General features: G+C 55.8%; 1 protein-coding gene across 1 annotated transcript; it reads right to left on the bottom strand.

Moving 5' to 3' along the window:
• Positions 1–1,988: 1,988 nt before the first annotated feature.
• LOC119960798 (brain-specific angiogenesis inhibitor 1-associated protein 2-like) lies at positions 1,989–18,089 on the bottom strand. Its single transcript, XM_038788404.1, has 7 exons — positions 17,890–18,089; positions 16,447–16,633; positions 10,585–10,774; positions 9,605–9,676; positions 6,675–6,843; positions 4,707–4,747; positions 1,989–2,428 (listed from the first exon to the last, which is right to left on the bottom strand). The coding sequence occupies exons 1-7, from the start codon at positions 18,013–18,015 to the stop codon at positions 2,356–2,358; spliced, it is 858 nt and encodes a 285-aa protein (XP_038644332.1). The 5' UTR covers positions 18,016–18,089; the 3' UTR covers positions 1,989–2,355.
• Between the last annotated feature and the right edge of the window lie 1,911 nt (positions 18,090–20,000).

Here is a 20,000-nt window from a genome sequence, read left to right as displayed (position 1 = left end):
CAAATCCCTCCCTCCCTATCTCTGTAACCTCCTCCTGCCCCTACAATTCCCATCCTCCTGTTCAAATCACACCCTCCCTATCTCTGTAACCTCCTCCAGCCCCTACAATTCTCAACCTCCAGTTCAAATCCCTCCCTCCCTATCTCTGTAACCTCCTCCAGCCCCTACAATTCCCATCCTCCTGTTCAAATCACTCCCTCCCTCCCTGCCTCTTTCTGTAACCTCCTCCAGCCCCTACAATTCCCATCCTCCTGTTCAAATCCCTCCCTCCCTATCTCTGTAACCTCCTCCAGCCCCTACAATTCTCATCCTCCTGTTCAAATCCCTCCCTCCCTATCTCTGTAACCTCCTCCAGCCCCTACAATTCTCATCCTCCTGTTCAAATCCCTCCCTCCCTATCTCTGTAACCTCCTCCAGCCCCTACAATTCCCATCCTCCTGTTCAAATCCCTCCCTCCCTCCCTATCTCTGTAACCTCCTCCAGCCCCTAAAATTCTCATCCTCGTTCAAATCCCTCCCTCCCTACCTATCTCTGTAACCTCCTCCAGCCCCTACAATTCCCATCCTCCTGTTCAAATCCCTCCCTCCCTCCCTGCCTCTTTCTGTAACCTCCTCCAGCCCCTACAATTCCCATCCTCCTGTTCAAATCCCTCCCTCCTTATCTCTGTAACCTCCTCCAGCCCCTACAATTCCTATCCTCCTGTTCAAATCCCTCCCTCCCTATCTTTGTAACGTCCTCCAGCCCCTACAATTCTCATCCTCCTGCTCAAATCCCTCCCTCCCTATCTCTGTAACCTCCTCCAGCCCCTACAATTCCCATCCTCCTGTTCAAATCCCTCTCTCCCTCCCTATCTCTGTAACCTCCTCCAGCCCCTACAATTCCCATCCTCCTGTTCAAATCCCTCCCTCCCTATCTCTGTAACCTCCTCCAGCCCCTAAAATTCTCATCCTCCTGTTCAAATCCCTCCCTCCCTCCCTATCTCTGTAACCTCCTCCAGCTCCTACAATTCTTATCCTCCTGTTCAAATCCCTCCCTCACTCGCTCCCTATCTCTGTAACCTCCTCCAGCCCCTACAATTCTCATCCTCCTGTTCAAATCCCTCCCTCCCTCCCTATCTCTGTAACCTCCTCCATCCCCTACAATTCTCATCCTCCTGTTCAAATCCCTCCCTCACTCTCAGTAACCTCCTCCATCCCCTACAATTCTCATCCTCCTGTTCAAATCCCTCCCTCGCTATCTCTGTAACCTCCTCCATCCCCTACAATTCTCATCCCCCTGTTCAAATCCCTCCCTCGTCCCCTCCCTCCCTATCTCTGTAACCTCCTCCAGCCCCCACAATTCCACCCTCCTGTTCAAATCCAGTGCTCTCGAGTTCCTGTCCTAATCCTCTCCCCCTCTGTCTCCCTCTTGTCTTTCTAGCCTACCTACCTGTTAGTGGAATCTTGCTGTGTCAAAATGGCTGCCTCTGTGGTCTCCTTGCCAACATTGCAGGAGGCTTGTGTTCCGTAAATCGTTCGACCATCGTGTCCCAGTGACGAGTTCATCTTAGCCAATCCCGCTGCCCCCCACCCCCTCCCATCGCTGAATCCCTCACCACCATCGACATCACGGAGATTACCATTGATGAGAATCTGAACTGGACCCAGTCGTATCAATCCTGTGGCTAGCGGAGCAGGTCAGAGGCTGGGAATCCTGGGGAGAGTAACTCACCTCCTGACCCCCACCCTCCATACCCCCCCCCCACCCAAAGCCTGTCCGCCACCCACACACGGACACAAGTCAGGAGAGTGACGGGACTCACTCTCTACTCGCCTGGATGAGCGCGGCTCCCGACCACACACGGGAAGCTCGACACTATCCCGGACGAGCCCCCCCCCCCAACCCTGCTCGATCGAGAGGTTAACCACCCGCCCCCTCCCACATCTGGTCCCTCCGCCCCCCTGACGCACAGCGGCAGCCGTGTGCACCGTCTACAAGACGCACCGCAGCCACTCGCACCTGAGGCAGGGGGCCTTCCAAAGTCATCACCTCTACCCCCTCGAGGGGGAGGGGGGGCGGGCACACGGGGAACACCCACCACCCCTCTGCGCGCCCGCCCCCCCCCCCCTAAACTACACTGCTAAACATTGCGTGAAAGAGGGCGGGAGACTGGTCAGTTCATGCCCATACATAGAAAGCAATCAATCATGTTACAATGCACATTGGGGTTAGTCAGATATTGCTCAGCTCGTCCTCTCTCCGAGAGAGGGCCAGGGTGAAGGGGAGGGAGGGTCCGGTTAGACAGAGGGCAGTTACGTCGAAGGCCCTGGATTCAGACCGCTTCTTGCCCGCTCCTGAACGATCGTAGACTATCCCTCAGCGGAGAGCAGGAGCTGATCGATCGTTGGTGACGGTCCGTTTCAAACGCACGTTGGTGAAGGGGTTGCTCCTGTCAAAATGAAGACCCAACGTTTAGGGAGGTGTGGATGGAGCGTTTCCGGATCGGCGCCCGTTTAGGAGGCTCCCGTCTCCCACAGAACCCTCACCCACAGTGACCGAGAACCTCCGTCTCCCTCACAACCCTCCGAACCTCACCCACAGTCACCGAGACCCTCCCGTCTCCCTCACAACCCTCCGAACCTCACCCACAGTCACCGAGACCCTCCCGTCTCCCTCACAACCCTCCGAACCTCACCCACAGTGACCGAGACCCTCCCGTCTCCCTCACAACCCTCCGAACCTCACCCACAGTCACCGAGAACCTCCGTCTCCCTCACAACCCTCCGAACCTCACCCACAGTCACCGAGACCCTCCCGTCTCCCTCACAACCCTCCGAACCTCACCCACAGTCACCGAGACCCTCCCGTCTCCCTCACAACCCTCCGAACCTCACCCACAGTGACCGAGACCCTCCCGTCTCCCTCACAACCCACCGAACCTCACCCACAGTCACCGAGACCCTGCCGTCTCCCTCACAACCCTCCGAACCTCACCCACAGTCACCGAGACCCTCCCGTCTCCCTCACAACCCTCCGAACCTCACCCACAGTCACCGAGAACCTCCGTCTCCCTCACAACCCTCCGAACCTCACCCACAGTCACCGAGACCCTCCCGTCTCCCTCACAACCCTCCGAACCTCACCCACAGTCACCGAGACCCTCCCGTCTCCCTCACAACCCTCCGAACCTCACCCACAGTCACCGAGACCCTCCCGTCTCCCTCACAACCCTCCGAACCTCACCCACAGTGACCGAGACCCTCCCGTCTCCCTCACAACCCTCCGAACCTCACCCACAGTGACCGAGACCCTCCCGTCTCCCTCACAACCCTCCGAACCTCACCCACAGTGACCGAGACCCTCCCGTCTCCCTCACAACCCTCCGAACCTCACCCACAGTCACCGAGACCCTCCCGTCTCCCTCACAACCCTCCGAACCTCACCCACAGTCACCGAGACCCTCCCGTCTCCCTCACAACCCTCCGAACCTCACCCACAGTCACCGAGACCCTCCCGTCTCCCTCACAACCCACCGAACCTCACCCACAGTCACCGAGACCCTGCCGTCTCCCTCACAACCCTCCGAACCTCACCCACAGTGACCGAGACCCTCCCGTCTCCCTCACAACCCACCGAACCTCACCCACAGTGACCGAGACCCTCCCGTCTCCCTCACAACCCTCCGAACCTCACCCACAGTCACCGAGACCCTCCCGTCTCCCTCAATAGATAGGAGTTCAACCCAGATAAATGTGAAGTGATTCATTTTGGAAGGTCGAATTTGAATGCTGAATACAGGGTTAAAGGCAGAATTCTTGGAAGTGTGGAGGAACAGAGGGATCTTGGGGTCCACGTACATAGATCCCTCAAAGTTGCCACCCAGGTTGATGGGGCTGTTATGAAGGCGTATGGTGTGTTGGCTTTCATTAACAAGGGGATTGAGTTTAAGAGCCGTGAGGTTTTCCTGCAACTTTATAAAACCCTAGTTAGACCACACTTGGAATATTGTATCCAGTTCTGGTCGCCTCATTATAGGAAGGATGTGAATGCTTTGGAGAGGGTACGGAGGAGATTTACCAGGATGCTGCCTGGACTGGAGGGCAGGTCTTATGAAGAAAGGTTGAGGGAGCAAGGGCATTTCTCACTGGAGTGAAGAAGGAAGCGAGGTGACTTGAGAGAGGTGTACAAGGTGATGAGAGGCATGGATAGAGTGGATAGCCAGAGACTTTTCCCCAGGGTGGAAATGGCTGTCACGAGGGGACATAATTTTAAGGTGATTGGAGGAAGGTATAGGGGAGATGTCAGAGGGCGGTTCGTTACACAGAGAGTGGTGGGGGTGTGGAATTCACTGCCAGCAGAGGTGGTGGAGTCAGAGTCATTGGGGACATTTAAGCAACTCTTAGACAGGCACATGGACAGCAGTAAATTGAAGGGGTGTAGGTTAGGTTGATCTTAGATTAGGATAAATGGTCGGCACAACATCGCGGGCTGAAGGGCCTGAACTGTGCTGGACTGTTCCATGTTCTACACCCTCCCACCCTCACCCACAGAGACCGGGAGCGTCCCGTCTCCCTCGTCCCCCCCCCCCCCCCCGGAAGCCCCACCCTCGAAAGCGAGGCCCCGTCCGATTGGCCGCAATGGACTTCACAGCTCCGCGGGTTCGCTCGCTCGCTCGCCGGGCGGGCGTGGGGACCAGCGGTTCGGGACAGTTGCGGAAGGCTGCCTACCTCGGAGAGCGATTCCCGGTCACCGTCAAGTCCCCGCTGAGCTGGAAGATAAGACAGGGAGAGGGGGGTCATGAGGTGGGGCAGCCGTGAAGGAGAGGTTCGCAATAATGAGGGAGAACACAATGAGGCCACAAATATGTAACTGACTTCCACGCACGGGGCAAACAAAAGAGAGGCCGTCGGACTCCAGAAGGGGCTAGTAGCTGGTCGGACAGGAGTGTTCGAAAGGACAATGGATCTTGATTGAGTCATCCTGGCTGAACAGGGATATCCTGTTTATTCCGGTTTAAGTCTGGATTGGACGTCAGGACTCAGGCTTGCCGTGTACACGTGAGCCGGTATAAAAGAAGGAATATCGGAAGAGGTCTTCGGAGATAACCTGGGAGCGTCTAATCCCCGCTCCCTCACCCCCCTCCCTCCCTATCTCTGTAACCTCCTCCAGCACCTACAACTCTCATCCTCCTGTTCAAATCCCTCCCTCCCTCCCTATCTCTGTAACCTCCTCCAGCCCCTACAATTCCCATCCTGCTGTTCAAATCCCTCCCTCGCTCCCCCTCCCTCCCTATCTCTGTAACCTCCTCCAGCCTCTACAATTCCCATCCTCCTGTTCAAATCTCTCCATCCCTCCCTATCTCTGTAACCTCCTCCAGCCCCTACAATTCCCATCCTCCTGTTCAAATCCCTCCCTCCCTCCCTATCTCTGTAACCTCCTCCAGCCCCTACAATTCTCATCCTCCTGTTCAAATCCCTCCCTCGCCCCCTCCCTCCCTATCTCTGTAACCTCCTCCAGTCCCTACAATTCTCATCCTCTTGTGCAAATCCCTCGCTCCCCCCCTCCCTATCTCTGTAACCTCTTCCAGCCCTACAACTCTCATCTCTTTCTCTCTCTGTCTCTCCCTTAACCTTCTCCTCATTGACTCCCATCTCCCATCGCAAACCCTTCCCCCATTTGGAACGTCTCGATTCAATCTCCCCCTTAACCTTCTCCTCATTAACTCCCATCTCAAACCCCTCCCCCATTCGGAACGTCTCGATTCAATCTCTCCCTTAACCTTCTCCTCATTGACTCCCATCGCAAACCCTTCCCCCATTTGGAACGTCTCGATTCAATCTCCCCCTTAACCTTCCCCTTATTGACTCCCATCTCCCATCTCAAACCCTTCCCCCATTTGGAACGTCTCGATTCAATCTCCCCCTTAACCTTCTCCTCATTGACTCCCATCTCAAACCCATCCCCCATTTGGAACGTCTCGATTCAATCTCCCCCTTAACCTTCTCCTCATTGACCCCCATCTCCCATCGCAAACCCTCCCCCCATTTGGAACGCCTCAATTCAATCTCCCCCTTAACCTTCTCCTCATTGACTCCCATCTCAAACCCCGCCCCCATTTGGAACGTCTCGATTCAATCTCCCTCTTAACCTTCTCCTCATTGACTCCGATCTCCCATCTCAAACCCCTCCCCCATTCGGAACGTCTCGATTCAATCTCCCCTTAACCCTCTCCTCATTGACTCCCATCTCCCAGCGCCAACCCTTCCCCCATTTGGGACACCCCCCTCTCCCAGGCCGTGACCCCCGCTCCCTGACGAGCCAGCAAGCGGTGAGGACGGCCAATCCTCAGGTGGCTCCTCGATGGCCGGAGGGAGGAGACTTCTGGGAGCGAGGGGACGTGCTCTCCACACTTCCCGAAGCGTCCGGAGCCCCGGGATCGGACGCTGGGAGCTGGGCCGGGGGTTTGACCGAGGACGTTGCGTGTTTGAAGATCGTGAAGCCCAGGGCAAGTTGGTTCCTCGCTGAGGAAGAGGACGTCAGAGGGCACTGGGGGGGGTGAGGTGGGGATTGGGGTAGGCTCGAGGGGCCCGATTGCCTCCTTCCTCAGGGAACGACACCACAGTTCAGCTCGGTGACCAATCAGAGTGAACACCAGGCCCCGATGCGGGGGAGGGGTGTGGGGGACGGGGTCGTACCTGCGAGAGGTCAGGGTTCATCATGCTGAATGGCCGAGGACGCACTACCCCGCTGGCGGGGAACGAGCTGTTGCCCTTCCTGACGTAGCAGCCGACCTCTGACCCCGAGGAGGCCCCAACTTCATCCAATCTCCCGGTGCTGACACTGTTAAACTTGCTGGCCTGTAAACTGGGAGGGGGGGGGGGGGAATTGGAGGGGGAAAGGAGAGAAAGGAGGGGTAGTGAGGAGGGGAGGATAGGGGAGAGAGTGGGGGAGAGAGAGAGAAAAAGGGGGAGGAGACAGAGAGAGAGAAAGGGGGAGAGCGAGGGAGGGGGCGAGAGAGAGAGAGGGGAGGGGGTGAGAGAGAGGGGAGAGAGAGGGGAGAGAGGGGGAGAGAGAGAGAGAGGGGAGAGGGAGAGAGAGAGGGGGAGAAAGAGGGGGAGAAAGAGAGGGGGAGAGAGAGAGGGGGGAGAGAGGGGGAGAGAGAGGGGGAGAGAGAGAGGGGGGGAGGGAGGGGGAGAGTGAGGGGGGAGAGAGGGGGAGAGAGAGGGGGGAGAGAGAGCGGGGGGAGAGAGAGGGGGAGAGAGAGAGGGGAGAGAGAGGGGGGAGAGAGAGGGTGGAGAGAGAGGGGGGAGAGAGAGGGGGGAGGGAGGGGGAGAGAGAAGTGGGGAGAGAGAGGGGGGAGAGGGAGGGGGAGGGGGAGAGAGAGGGGGGAGAGAGAGAAAGGGGAGAGAGAGGGGGAGAAAGAGGGGGAAGAGAGAGGGGGTGAGAGGGGGAGAGAGAGGGGAGGAGAGAGAGGTGGGGGAGAGAGGGGAGTGAGAGGGGGAGAGAGAGGAGGAGAGAGACGTGGGGGAGAGGTGGAGAGAGAGGGGGAGAGCGAGGGGGAGAGAGAGGTGGGGTGAGAGACGTGGGGGAGAGAGAGGTGGAGGAGAGAGAGAGGTAGTGAGAGGGGGAGAGAGAGGAGGAGAGAGACGTGGGGGAGACAGAGGTGGAGAGAGAGAGGGGGAGAGCGAGGGGGAGAGAGAGGTGGAGGAGAGCGAGGTGAGAGAGAAAAAGAGGGAGCAATACAGAGGAAGATTCGATGGGAGGGGGTAGGGCAAGCGAGGGGAGATAGGGAGAGGAGGGAGAGGGATGAGGAAGAGGGAGCGAATGGGAGTGAGACAGATAGTGAGAGAGATAGAGACCAAAGAGATGGAGCGAGGCAGGGGATTGAACGAAAAAGAAATTGAAATTCAATGAGATCCATGGAAACTCGGTGTAGATCAACGGCAGAACTATATGCTGACCGGTTCACTGAATCATCAGGGGGAATCTCAACGTTAAAACAAGACAGAACCGGCCAACAGAACTGGAAGGGGTTTGAGTCCATTGGCATTGTGCACAGTGGGAGTGAACGGGAAGGGGTTTGAGTCCATTGGGATTGTGCACAGTGGGAGTGAACGGGAAGGGGTTTGGGTCCATTGGGATTGTGCACAGTGGGAGTGAACGGGAAGGGGTTTGGGTCCATTCGGATTGTGCACAGTGGGAGTGAATGGCAAGGGGTTTGGGTCCATTGGGATTGTGTACAATGGGAGTGAACGGGAAGGGGTTTGGGTCCATTGGGATTGAGTACAGTGGGAGTGAACGGGAAGGGGTTTGAGGCCATTGGGATTGTGTACAATGGGAGTGAACGGGAAGGGGTTTGGGTCCATTGGGATTGTGAAGAGTGGGAGTGAATGGGAAGGGGTTTGGGTCCATTGGGATTGTGTACAATGGGAGTGAACAGGAAGGGGTTTGGGTCCATTGGGATTGAGTACAGTGGGAGTGAACGGGAAGGGATTTGTGTCCCTTGGGATTGTGTAGTGTGGGAGTGAACGGGAAGGGGTTTGGGTCCATTGTGATTGTGTACAGTGGGAGTGAATGGGAAGGGGTTTGAGTCCATTGGGATTGAGTACAGTGGGAGTGAACGGGAAGGGATTTGTGTCCCTTGGGATTGTGTAGTGTGGGAGTGAACGGGAAGGGGTTTGGGTCCATTGGGATTGTGTAGTGTGGGAGTGAACGGGAAGGGGTTTGGGTCCATTGGGATTGTGTACAGTGGGAGTGAATGGGAAGGGGTTTGGGTCCATTGGGATTGTGCACAGTGGGAGTGAATGGGAAGGGGTTTGGATCCATTGGGACTGTGTACAGTGGGAGTGAGTGGGAAGGGGTTTGGGTCCATTGGGATTGTGTACAGTGGGAGTGAATGGGAAGGGGTTTGGGTCCATTGGGAATGTGTAGAGTGGGAGTGAACGGGATGGGGTTTGGGTCCATTGGGATTGTGTACAGTGGGAGTGAATGGGAAGGGTTTTGGGTCCATTGGGATTGTGTAGAGTGGGAGGTGAACGGGAAGGGGTTTGGGTCCATTGGGATTGTGTACAGTGGGAGTGAACGGGAAGAGGTTTGGGTCCATTGGGATTGTGCACAGTGGGAGTGAACGGGAAGGGGTTTGGGTCCATTGGGATTGTGCACAGTGGGAGTGAACGGGAAGGGGTTTGGGTCCATTGGGATTGTGCACAGTGGGAGTGAACGGGAAGGGGTTTGGGGCCATTGGGATTGTGTACAGTGGGAGTGAACGGGAAGGGGATTGGGTCCATTGGGATTGTGTACAGTGGGAGTGAACGGGAAGGGGTTTGGGTCCATTGGGATTGTGTACAGTTGGAGTGAACGGGAAGGGGTTTGGGTCCATTGGGATTGTGCACAGTGGGAGTGAGCGGGAAGAGGTTTGGGTCCATTGGGATTGTGTACAGTGGGAGTGAACGGGAAGGGGTTTGGGTCCATTGGGATTGTGTAGAGTGGGAGTGAATGGGAAGGGGTTTGGGTCCATTGGGATTGTGTACAGTGGGCGTGAACGGGAAGGGGTTTGGGTAGAGTGGGAGTGAACGGGAAGGGGTTTGGGTCCATTGGGATTGTGAAGGTCTGTGTACTAACTTACTTGGAAAGCGCTTGTCGCTCGGTCGAAACCTCGCATAGAGGTTTTGTGTAGGAATATGGAAACCAGCCCTTTCTAGAAAGACAGAAAGAGAGAACAACATTGCAGAATTCACAACCTCCTCGACAATCCAATCATTGCCCACCTGAGTATAGACATCTCCCTCCGACAGTGCAGCGCTCCCTCAGTACTGGCACCGGGGGGGAGTGTGGGCCTGGATTATGGAGCTCAAATCCTAGAGTATAGACATCTCCCTCCGACAGTGCAGCGCTCCCTCAGTACTGGCACCGGGGGGAGTGTCGGACTGGATTATGGAGCTCAAATCCTAGAGTATAGACATCTCCCTCCGACAGTGCAGCGCTCCCTCAGTACTGGCACCGGGGGGAGTGTCGGACTGGATTATGGAGCTCAAATCCTAGAGTATAGACATCTCCCTCCGACAGTGCAGCGCTCCCTCAGTACTGGCACCGGGGGGGAGTGTGGGCCTGGATTATGGAGCTCAAATCCTAGAGTATAGACATCTCCCTCCGACAGTGCGGCGCTCCCTCAGTACTGGCACCGGGGGGGGGGGGGAGTGTGGGCCTGGATTATGGAGCTCAAATCCTAGAGTATAGACATCTCCCTCCGACAGTGCAGCGCTCCCTCAGTACTGGCACCGGGGGGAGTGTGGGCCTGGATTATGGAGCTCAAACCCTAGAGTATATACATCTCCCTCCGACAGTGCAGCGCTCCCTCAGTACTGGCACCGGGGGGAGTGTGGGCCTGGATTATGGAGCTCAAATCGTAGAGTATAGACATCTCCCTCCGACAGTGCGGCACTCCCTCAGTACTGACCCACTGAGAGTGCGGCACTCCCTCAGTACTGGCCCACGACCCACTGAATCATGATGGGTACTGAGGGCGAGGGAAGCGAGGGTATTAAACAGTGTGGGCGTTGAGGGGAGTGGCCGCCAGCTCCTGATCCCGTCTGCGAGGGCACTCACTCATTTGTCACCTCGCTCTCTCCGTAATGCCATCCATCCTTCGCCTCAGGGACGAGGAGCTTGATGATCTCGTCCACCTTGAAACTCAGTAGCGTTTCGTTCTTGCCTCCCGCGTGGCTGAAGACAGCTCTGACCCTCGGTCGGTCCATTCGGAGGGCGGACGGAGCGCTCGGGAGGCTGGCATGCTGCCCTGTGGGGCCGGGGGGGGGGAAAGGTAAATCACACAAACACAGGTCATTCCCAGCAAATAATTATCTTCGTCTTTCACCTACCATCGTTACAGGGATCACTGGACAGTGATCAGGAGCAGGAACCCTGGCTGATTTCCCCTCTCTCTCTAACCCAGGGATCACTGGACAGTGATCAGGGGCAGGAACCCTGGCTGATTTCCCCTCTCTCTCTAACCCAGGGATGACTGGACAGTGATCAGGAGCAGGAACCCTGGCTGATTTCCCCTCTCTCTCTCTAACCCAGGGATCACTGGGCAGTGATCAGGAGCAGGAACCCCGGCTGATTTCCCCCCTCTCTCTCTCTAACCCAGGGATCACTGGGCAGTGATCAGGAGCAGGAACCCTGGCTGATTTCCCCTATCTCTCTCTAATCCAGGGATCACTGGACAGTGATCAGGAGCAGGAACCCTGGCTGATTTCCCCTCTCTCTCTCTAACCCAGGGATCACTGGACAGTGATCAGGAGCAGGAACCCTGGCTGATTTCCCCTCTCTCTCTCTAACCCAGGGATCACTGGACAGTGATCAGGAGCAGGAACCCTGGCTGATTTCCCCTCTCTCTCTCTAACCCAGGGATCACTGGACAGTGATCAGGAGCAGGAACCCTGGCTGATTTCCCCCCTCTCTCTCTCTCTAACCCAGGGATCACTGGACAGTGATCAGGAGCAGGAACCCTGGCTGATTTCCTCTCTCTCTCTCTAACCCAGAGATCACTGGACAGTGATCAGGAGCAGGAACCCTGGCTGATTTCCCCCCTCTCTCTAACCCAGGGATCACTGGGCAGTGATCAGGAGCAGGTACCCTGGCTGATTTCCCCTCTCCCTCTCTAACCCAGGGATCACTGGACAGTGATCAGGAGCAGGAACCCTGGCTGATTTCCCCTCTCTCTCTAACCCAGGGATCACTGGACAGTGATCAGGAGCAGGAACCCTGGCTGATTTCCCCTCTCTCTCTCTCTAACCCAGGGATCACTGGACAGTGATCAGGAGCAGGAACCCTGGCTGATTTCCCCCCTCTCTCTCTCTCTAACCCAGGGTACACTGGGCAGTGATCAGGAGCAGGAACCCTGGCTGATTTCCCCTCTCTCTCTCTAACCCAGGGATCAATGGACAGTGATCAGGAGCAGGAACCCTGGCAGATTTCCCCCCTCTCTCTAACCCAGGGATCACTGGACAGTGATCAGGAGCAGGAATCCTGGCTGATTTCCCCTCTCTCTCTAACCCAGGGATCACTGGGCAGTGATCAGGAGAAGGAACCCTGGCTGATTTCCCCTCTCTCTCTAACCCAGGGATCACTGGACAGTGTCAGGAACAGGAACCCTGGCTGATTTCCCCTCTCTCTCTCTAACCCAGAGATCACTGGACAGTGATCAGGAGCAGGAACCCTGGCTGATTTCCCCTATCTCTCTCTCTCTAACCCAGGGATCACTGGGCAGTGATCAGGAGCAGGAACCCTGGCTGATTTCCCCTCTCTCTCTCTGACCCAGGGATCACTGGACAGTGATCAGGAGCAGGAACCCTGGCTGATTTCCCGTCTCTCTCTAACCCAGGGATCACTGGACAGTGATCAGGAGCAGGAACCCTGGCTGATTTCCTCTCTCTCTCTAACCCAGGGATCACTGGGCAGTGATCAGGAGCAGGAACCCTGGCTGATTTCCCCTCTCTCTCTCTAACCCAGGGATCACTGGGCAGTGATCAGGAGCAGGAACCCTGGCTGATTTCCCCTCTCTCTCTAACCCAGGGATCACTGGACAGTGATCAGGAGCAGGAACCCTGGCTGATTTCCCCTCTCTCTCTAACCCAGGGATCACTGGGCAGTGATCAGGAGCAGGAACCCTAGCTGATTTCCCCTCTCTCTCTCTAACCCAGGGATCACTGGACAGTGATCAGGAGCAGGAACCCTGGCTGATTTCCCCCCTCTCCCTCTCTCTAACCCAGGGATCACTGGACAGTGATCAGGAGCAGGAACCCTGGCTGATTTCCCCTCTCTCTCTCTAACCCAGGGATCACTGGACAGTGATCAGGAGCAGGAACCCTGGCTGATTTCCCCCCTCTCTCTCCCTAACCCAGGGATCACTGGACAGTGATCAGGAGCAGGAACCCTGGCTGATTTCCCCTCTCTCTCTCTCTAACCCAGGGATCACTGGACAGTGATCAGGAGCAGGAACCCTGGCTGATTTCCCCACTCTCTCTCTAACCCAGGGATCACTGGTCAGTGATCAGCAGCAGGAACCCTGGCTGATTTCCCCTCTCTCTCTAACACAGGGATCACTGGACAGTGATCAGGAGCAGGAACCCTGGCTGATTTCCCCTCTCTCTCTCTAACCCAGGGATCACTGGACAATGATCAGGAGCAGGAACCCTGGCTGATTTCCCCTCTCTCTCTCTAACCCAGGTATCACTGGGCAGTGATCAGGAGCAGGAACCCTGGCTGATTTCCCCTCTCTCTCTCTAACCCAGGGATCACTGGACAGTGATCAGGAGCAGGAACCCTGGCTGATTTCCCCCCTCTCTCTCTCTAACCCAGGGATCACTGGACAGTGATCAGGAGCAGGAACCCTGGCTGATTTCCCCCTCTCTCTAACCCAGGGATCACTGGGCAGTGATCAGGAGCAGGAACCCTGGCTGATTTCCCCTCTCTCTCTCTAACCCAGGGATCACTGGACAGTGATCAGGAGCAGGAACCCTGGCTGATTTCCCTCTCTCTCTAACCCAGGGATCACTGGGCAGTGATCAGGAGCAGGAACCCTGGCTGATTTCCCCTCTCTCTCTCTTACCCAGGGATCACTGGACAGTGATCAGGGGCAGGAACCCTGGCTGATTTCCCCCTCTCTCTAACCCAGGGATTACTGGACAGGGATCAGGAGCAGGAACCCTGGCTGATTTCCCCCTCTCTCTAACCCAGGGATCACTGGGCAGTGATCAGGAGCAGGAACCCTGGCTGATTTCCCCTCTCTCTCTAACCCAGGGATCACTGGACAGTGATCAGGAGCAGGAACCCTGGCTGATTTCCCCTCTCTCTCTAACCCAGGGATCACTGGGCAGTGATCAGGAGCAGGAACCCTGGCTGATTTCCCCTCTCTCTCTAACCCAGGATCACTGGACAGTGATCAGGAGCAGGAACCCTGGCTGATTTCCCCTCTCTCTCTCTAACCCAGGGATCACTGGACAGTGATCAGCAGCAGGAACCCTGGCTGATTTCCCCTCTCTCTCTCTAACCCAGGGATCACTGGACAGTGATCAGGAGCAGGAACCCTGGCTGATTTCCCCTCTCTCTCTCTAACCCAGGGATCACTGGACAGTGATCAGGAGCAGGAATCCTGGCTGATTTCCCCCCTCTCTCTCTCTAACCCAGGGATCACTGGACAGTGATCAGGAGCAGGAACCCTGGCTGATTTCCCCTCTCGCTAACCCAGGGATCACTGGACAGTGATCAGGAGCAGGATCCTTGGCTGATTTCCCCTCTCTCTAACCCAGGGATCACTGGACAGTGATCAGGAGCAGGAACCCTGGTTGATTTCCCCTCTCTCTCTCTCTCTAACCCAGGGATTACTGGGCAGTGATCAGGAGCAGGGACCCTGGCTGATTTCCCCCCTCTCTCTAACCCAGGGATCACTGGGCAGTGATCAGGAGCAGGAACCCTGGCTGATTTCCTCTCTCTCTAACCCAGGGATCACTGGACAGTGATCAGGAGCAGGAACCCTGGCTGATTTCCCCTCTCTCTCTCTAACCCAGGGATCACTGGACAGTGATCAGGAGCAGGAAGCCTGGCTGATTTCCCCTCTCTCTCTCTCTAACCCAGGGATCACTGGACAGTGATCAGGAGCAGGAACCCTGGCTGACATCCCCCCTCTCTCTCTAACCCAGGGATCACTGGACAGTGATCAGGAGCAGGAACCCTGTCTGAATCCCCTCTCTCTCTCTAACCCAGGGATCACTGGACAGTGATCAGGAGCAGGAACCTGGCTGATTTCCCCTCTCTCTCTAACCGAGGGATCACTGGACAGTGATCAGGAGCAGGAACCCTGGCTGATTTCCCTCCTCTCTCTCTCTAACCCAGGGATCACTGGACAGTGATCAGGAGCAGGAACCCTGACTGATTTCCCCTCTCTCTCTCTCGAACCCAGGGATCACTGGACAGTGATCAGGAGCAGGAATCCTGGCTGATTTCCCCCCTCTCTCTCTAACCCAGGGATCACTGGACAGTGATCAGGAGCAGGAACCCTGGTTGATTTCCCCCCTCTCTCTCTCTAACCCAGGGATCACTGGACAGTGATCAGGAGCAGGAACCCTGGCTGATTTCCCCTCTCTCTAACCCAGGGATCACTGGACAGTGATCAGGAGCAGGAACCCTGGCTGATTTCCCCTCTCTCTAACCCAGGGATCACTGGGCAGTGATCAGGAGCAGGAACCCTGGTTGATTTCCCCTCTCTCTCTCTCTAACCCAGGGATCACTGGACAGTGCCAGGAGCAGGAACCCTGGCTGATTTCCTCTCTCTCTATCCCAGGGATCACTGGGCAGTGATCAGGAGCAGGAACCCTGGCTGATTTCCCCTCTCTCTCTCTAACCCAGGGATCACTGGACAGTGATCAGGAGCAGGAACCCTGGCTGATTTCCCCTCTCTCTCTCTAACCCAGGGATCACTGGACAGTGATCAGGAGCAGGAACCCTGGCTGATTTCCCCTCTCTCTCTCTAACCCAGGGATCACTGGACAGTGATCAGGAGCTGGAACCCTGGCTGATTCCCCCCCTATCTCTCTAACCCAGGGATCACTGGACAGTGATCAGGAGCAGGAACCCTGGCTGATTTCCCCTCTCTCTCTCTAACCCAGGGATCACTGGACAGTGATCAGGAGCAGGAACCCTGGCTGATTTCCCCTCTCTCTCTAACCCAGGGATCACTGGACAGTGATCAGGAGCAGGAACCCTGGCTGATTTCCCCTCTCTCTCTCTAACCCAGGGATCACTGGGCAGTGATCAGGGGCAGGAACCCTGGCTGATATCCCCTCTCTCTCTAACCCAGGGTACACTGGACAGTGATCAGGAGCAGGAACCCTGGCTGATTTCCCCTCTCTCTCTAACCCAGGGATCACTGGACAGTGATCAGGAGCAGGAACCCTGGCTGATTTCCCCTCTCTCTCTCTCTAACCCAGGGATCACTGGACAGTGATCAGGAGCAGGAACCCTGGCTGATTTTCACTCTCTCTCTCTCTAACCCAGGGATCACTGGACAGTGATCAGGAGCAGGAACCCTGGCTGATTTCCCCCCTCTCTCTCTAACCCAGGGATCACTGGGCAGTGATCAGGAGCAGGAACCCTGGCTGATTTCCCCTCTCTCTCTCCCTAACCCAGGGATCACTGGGCAGTGATCAGGAGCAGGAACCCTGGCTGATTTCCCCTCTCTCTCTAACCCAGGGATCACTGGACAGTGATCAGGAGCAGGAACCCTGGCTGATTTCCCCTCTCTCTCTAACCCAGGGATCACTGGACAGGGATCAGGAGCAGGAACCCTGGCTGATTTCCCCCCCTCTCTCTCTCTAACCCAGGGATCACTGGACAGTGATCAGGAGCAGGAACCTTGGCTGATTTCCCCTCTCCCTCACATTGAGGTTAATTCTGATTGTCTCCACTTACCAGGCCTCTTGCCCTGATCTTCACTGGGTGTTTTGCGAGCGGGTAGGGTGCTGGTCGCACTGTTGATGGTTTTCGGAGGTAGAGGCAGCGTGGAGCTCGCCTGGGTTGGTGGGGAGGGGCTTTTCGAAACTCTCCGCGGGAGCACTTCCATCGCACGCCTTTCCCGACTGTCTCCGTTTGCAACAGGCTGAGTTTCACAATGGGAATAGGGAAAGAAAAAGGTGATTCGGAAACATTGCGGCAGCGAGCGAGAGAGTCCCGTCTCCCTCGATGTGTTGGGTAAGCTGGGTCTGTGTGTACTGCGTTTGATGCGGCGTAGAGAGAGAGACAGACCTCCAACACGATGAGATGCAACACAATTTTATTGAACATCTAACTATAATACATGTTCAACTGTGGGTTGACACTATGCTGACGTGACTGGAGACCTAAGGTTAACCTGACCAGACTAACTGCCTACCACATGGTGTTTGCACTGACTAGCTCACGGGCTCTGACTGTCTCAGAGGCTGGATCCCGAGGGAGCGGGAAAACTGGTGCCCTCTGGCTTTATAGTGGCCGTGTCCTGTCTGATGATTGGCTGCTGTGTTCTGTGTGTTGATTGGCCATCCCGTGTGTCAATCACTGCCTGTCTGCACTCCGTCATATACCTGGATCTACATTACGACAGGTTGGCTCAACGTTGACTGCAACAGGGAAGCGAGAAACAAACGTCTAACACCGGTAGCATTGTGGATAGCACAATTGCTTCACAGCGCCAGGGTCCACGGGTTCGATTCCCGGCTTGGGTCACTGTCTGTGCGGAGTCTGCACGTGTGTGTGCGTGGGTTTCCTCCGGGTGCTCCGGTTTCCTCCCACAGTCCAAAGATGTACAGGCTAGGTGGATTGGCCATGATAAATTACCCTTGGTGTCCAAAATTGCTCTTAGTGTTGGGTGGGGTTACTGGGTTATGGGGATAGGGTGGAGGTGTTGACCTTGGGTAGGGTGCTCTTTCCAAGAGCCGGTGCAGACTCGATGGGCCGAGTGGCCTCCTTCTGCACTGTAAATTCTATGATAACGCGGTTTTATTTAAACTAAGAACGGCTGTACATGTCCAGCTGTGGGTTGAAGCTGGACTAATCCAACTGACGATCATTTACTGGCTCGATCACAGTTACTGGCGACCACATGGCGATAATGTCCACTGACTTGTGCACTCTGACTGTCTCAGTGTCTGGGTCCCGCAGAGAGCGGGAGACTTAATGCCCTGTGAGCTTCATAGAGGTGGTTTCCTGTCTGCTGATTGGTTGTTCTGTGCCGTGTGTGTTCATTGGCTACCCTGTGTGTCAATCACTGCCTGTCTGCATCTCTATACAGTATATACCTGAGTGGATATTATGATTTCCCGCAGAAGCCACAATACCTCAGTGCGACGCTGGGTATCATTGTGGTGAATTACTCACACGGTCTGTGGGTGGTTCCACGCCCCCGGCGAGCTGGAACGGAGCCCCCTGCGGCCTGCCGGACGCGTTGCACCCATCGCTCACTTTCCCAGCGCTGCTCGTCGATGTCTGCTTGACCAGAGTCATCGCTCTCTCGGGCAGGCGGCTCGGATCCGAACAGGTGTTCTGCCAGCTGGCTAGCTTGTGGCTCACAAGGTCCTTCACCTGTCGGAGTCAACGTGACAGAGTGACAGGGGGAGAAGCTCGCAACGGGAGAGGGTCAGTACCGGATTCAACAGGCCATCTACACTGTCCCCATCAAACACTCCCAGGACAGGTACAGCACGGGGTTAGATACAGAGTAAAGCTCCCTCTACACTGTCCCCATCAAACATTCCCAGGACAGGTACAGCACGGGGTTAGATACAGAGTAAAGCTCAATCTGCACTGTCCCCATCAAACACTCCCAGGACAGGCACAGCACGGGGTTAGATACAGAGTAAAGCTCCCTCTACACTGTCCCCATCAAACACTCCCAGGACAGGCACAGCACGGGGTTAGATACAGAGTAAAGCTCCCTCTACACTGTCCCCATCAAACACTCCCAGGACAGCTACAGCACGGGGTTAGATACAGAGTAAAGCTCCCTCTACACTGTCCCCATCAAACACTCCCAGGACAGGTACAGCACGGGGTTAGATACAGAGTAAGGCTCCCTCTACACTGTCCCCATCAAACACTCCCAGGACAGGTACAGCACGGGGTTAGATACAGAGTAAGCTCCCTCTACACTGTCCCCATCAAACACTCCCAGGACAGGTACAGCACGGGGTTAGATACAGAGTAAAGCTCCCTCTACACTGTCCCCATCAAACACTCCCAGGACAGGTACAGCACGGGGTTAGATACAGAGTAAAGCTCCCTCTACACTGTCCACACCAAACACTCCCAGGACAGGTACAGCACGGGGTTAGATACAGAGTAAAGCTCCCTCTACACTGTCCCCATCAAACACTCCCAGGACAGGTACAGCACGGGGTTAGATACAGAGTAAAGCTCCCTCTACACTGTCCCCATCAAACACTCCCAGGACAGGTACAGCACGGGGTTAGATACAGAGTAAAGCTCCCTCTACACTGTCCCCATCAACACTCCCAGGACAGGTACAGCACGGGGTTAGATACAGAGTAAAGCTCCCTCTACACTGTCCCCATCAAACACTCCCAGGACAGGTACAGCACGGGGTTAGATACAGAGTAAAGCTCCCTCTGCACTGTCCCCATCAAACACTCCCAGGATAGGTACAGCACGGGGTTAGATACAGAGTAAAGCTCCCTCTACACTGTCCCCATCAAACACTCCCAGGACAGGTACAGCACAGGGTTAGATACAGAGTAAAGCTCCCTCTACACTGTCCCCATCAAACATTCCCAGGACAGGTACAGCACGGGGTTAGACACAGAGTAAAGCTCCCTCTACACTGTCCCCATCAAACACTCCCAGGACAGGTACAGCACGGGGTTAGATACAGAGTAAAGCTCCCTCTACACTGTCCCCATTAAACACTCCCAGGACAGGTACAGCACGGGGTTAGATACAGAGTAAAGCTCCCTCTACACTGTCCCCATCAAACACTCCCAGGACAGGTACAGCACAGGGGTTAGATACAGAGTAAAGCTCCCTCTACACTGTCCCCATCAAACACTCCCAGGACAGGTACAGTACGGGGTTAGATACAGAGTAAAGCTCCCTCTACACTGTCCCCATCAAACACTCCCAGGACAGGTACAGCACGGGGTTAGATACAGAGTAAAGCTCCCTCTGCACTGTCCCCATCAAACACTCCCAGGACAGGTACAGCACGGGGTTAGATACAGAGTAAAGCTCCCTCTAACACTGTCCCCATCAAACACTCCCAGGACAGGTACAGCACGGGGTTAGATACAGAGTAAAGCTCCCTCTACACTGTCCCCATCAAACACTCCCAGGACAGGTACAGCACGGGGTTAGATACAGAGTAAAGCTCCCTCTACACTGTCCCCATCAAACACTCCCAGGACAGGTACAGCACGGGGTTAGATACAGAGTAAAGCTCCCTCTGCACTGTCCCCATCAAACACTCCCAGGACAGG

The sequence above is a fragment of the Scyliorhinus canicula genome, unplaced genomic scaffold (assembly GCF_902713615.1).
Source record: "Scyliorhinus canicula unplaced genomic scaffold, sScyCan1.1, whole genome shotgun sequence".
NCBI classification, from domain to species: Eukaryota; Metazoa; Chordata; class Chondrichthyes; order Carcharhiniformes; family Scyliorhinidae; genus Scyliorhinus; species Scyliorhinus canicula.
This window is presented reverse-complemented; position numbering and strand designations above follow the sequence as displayed.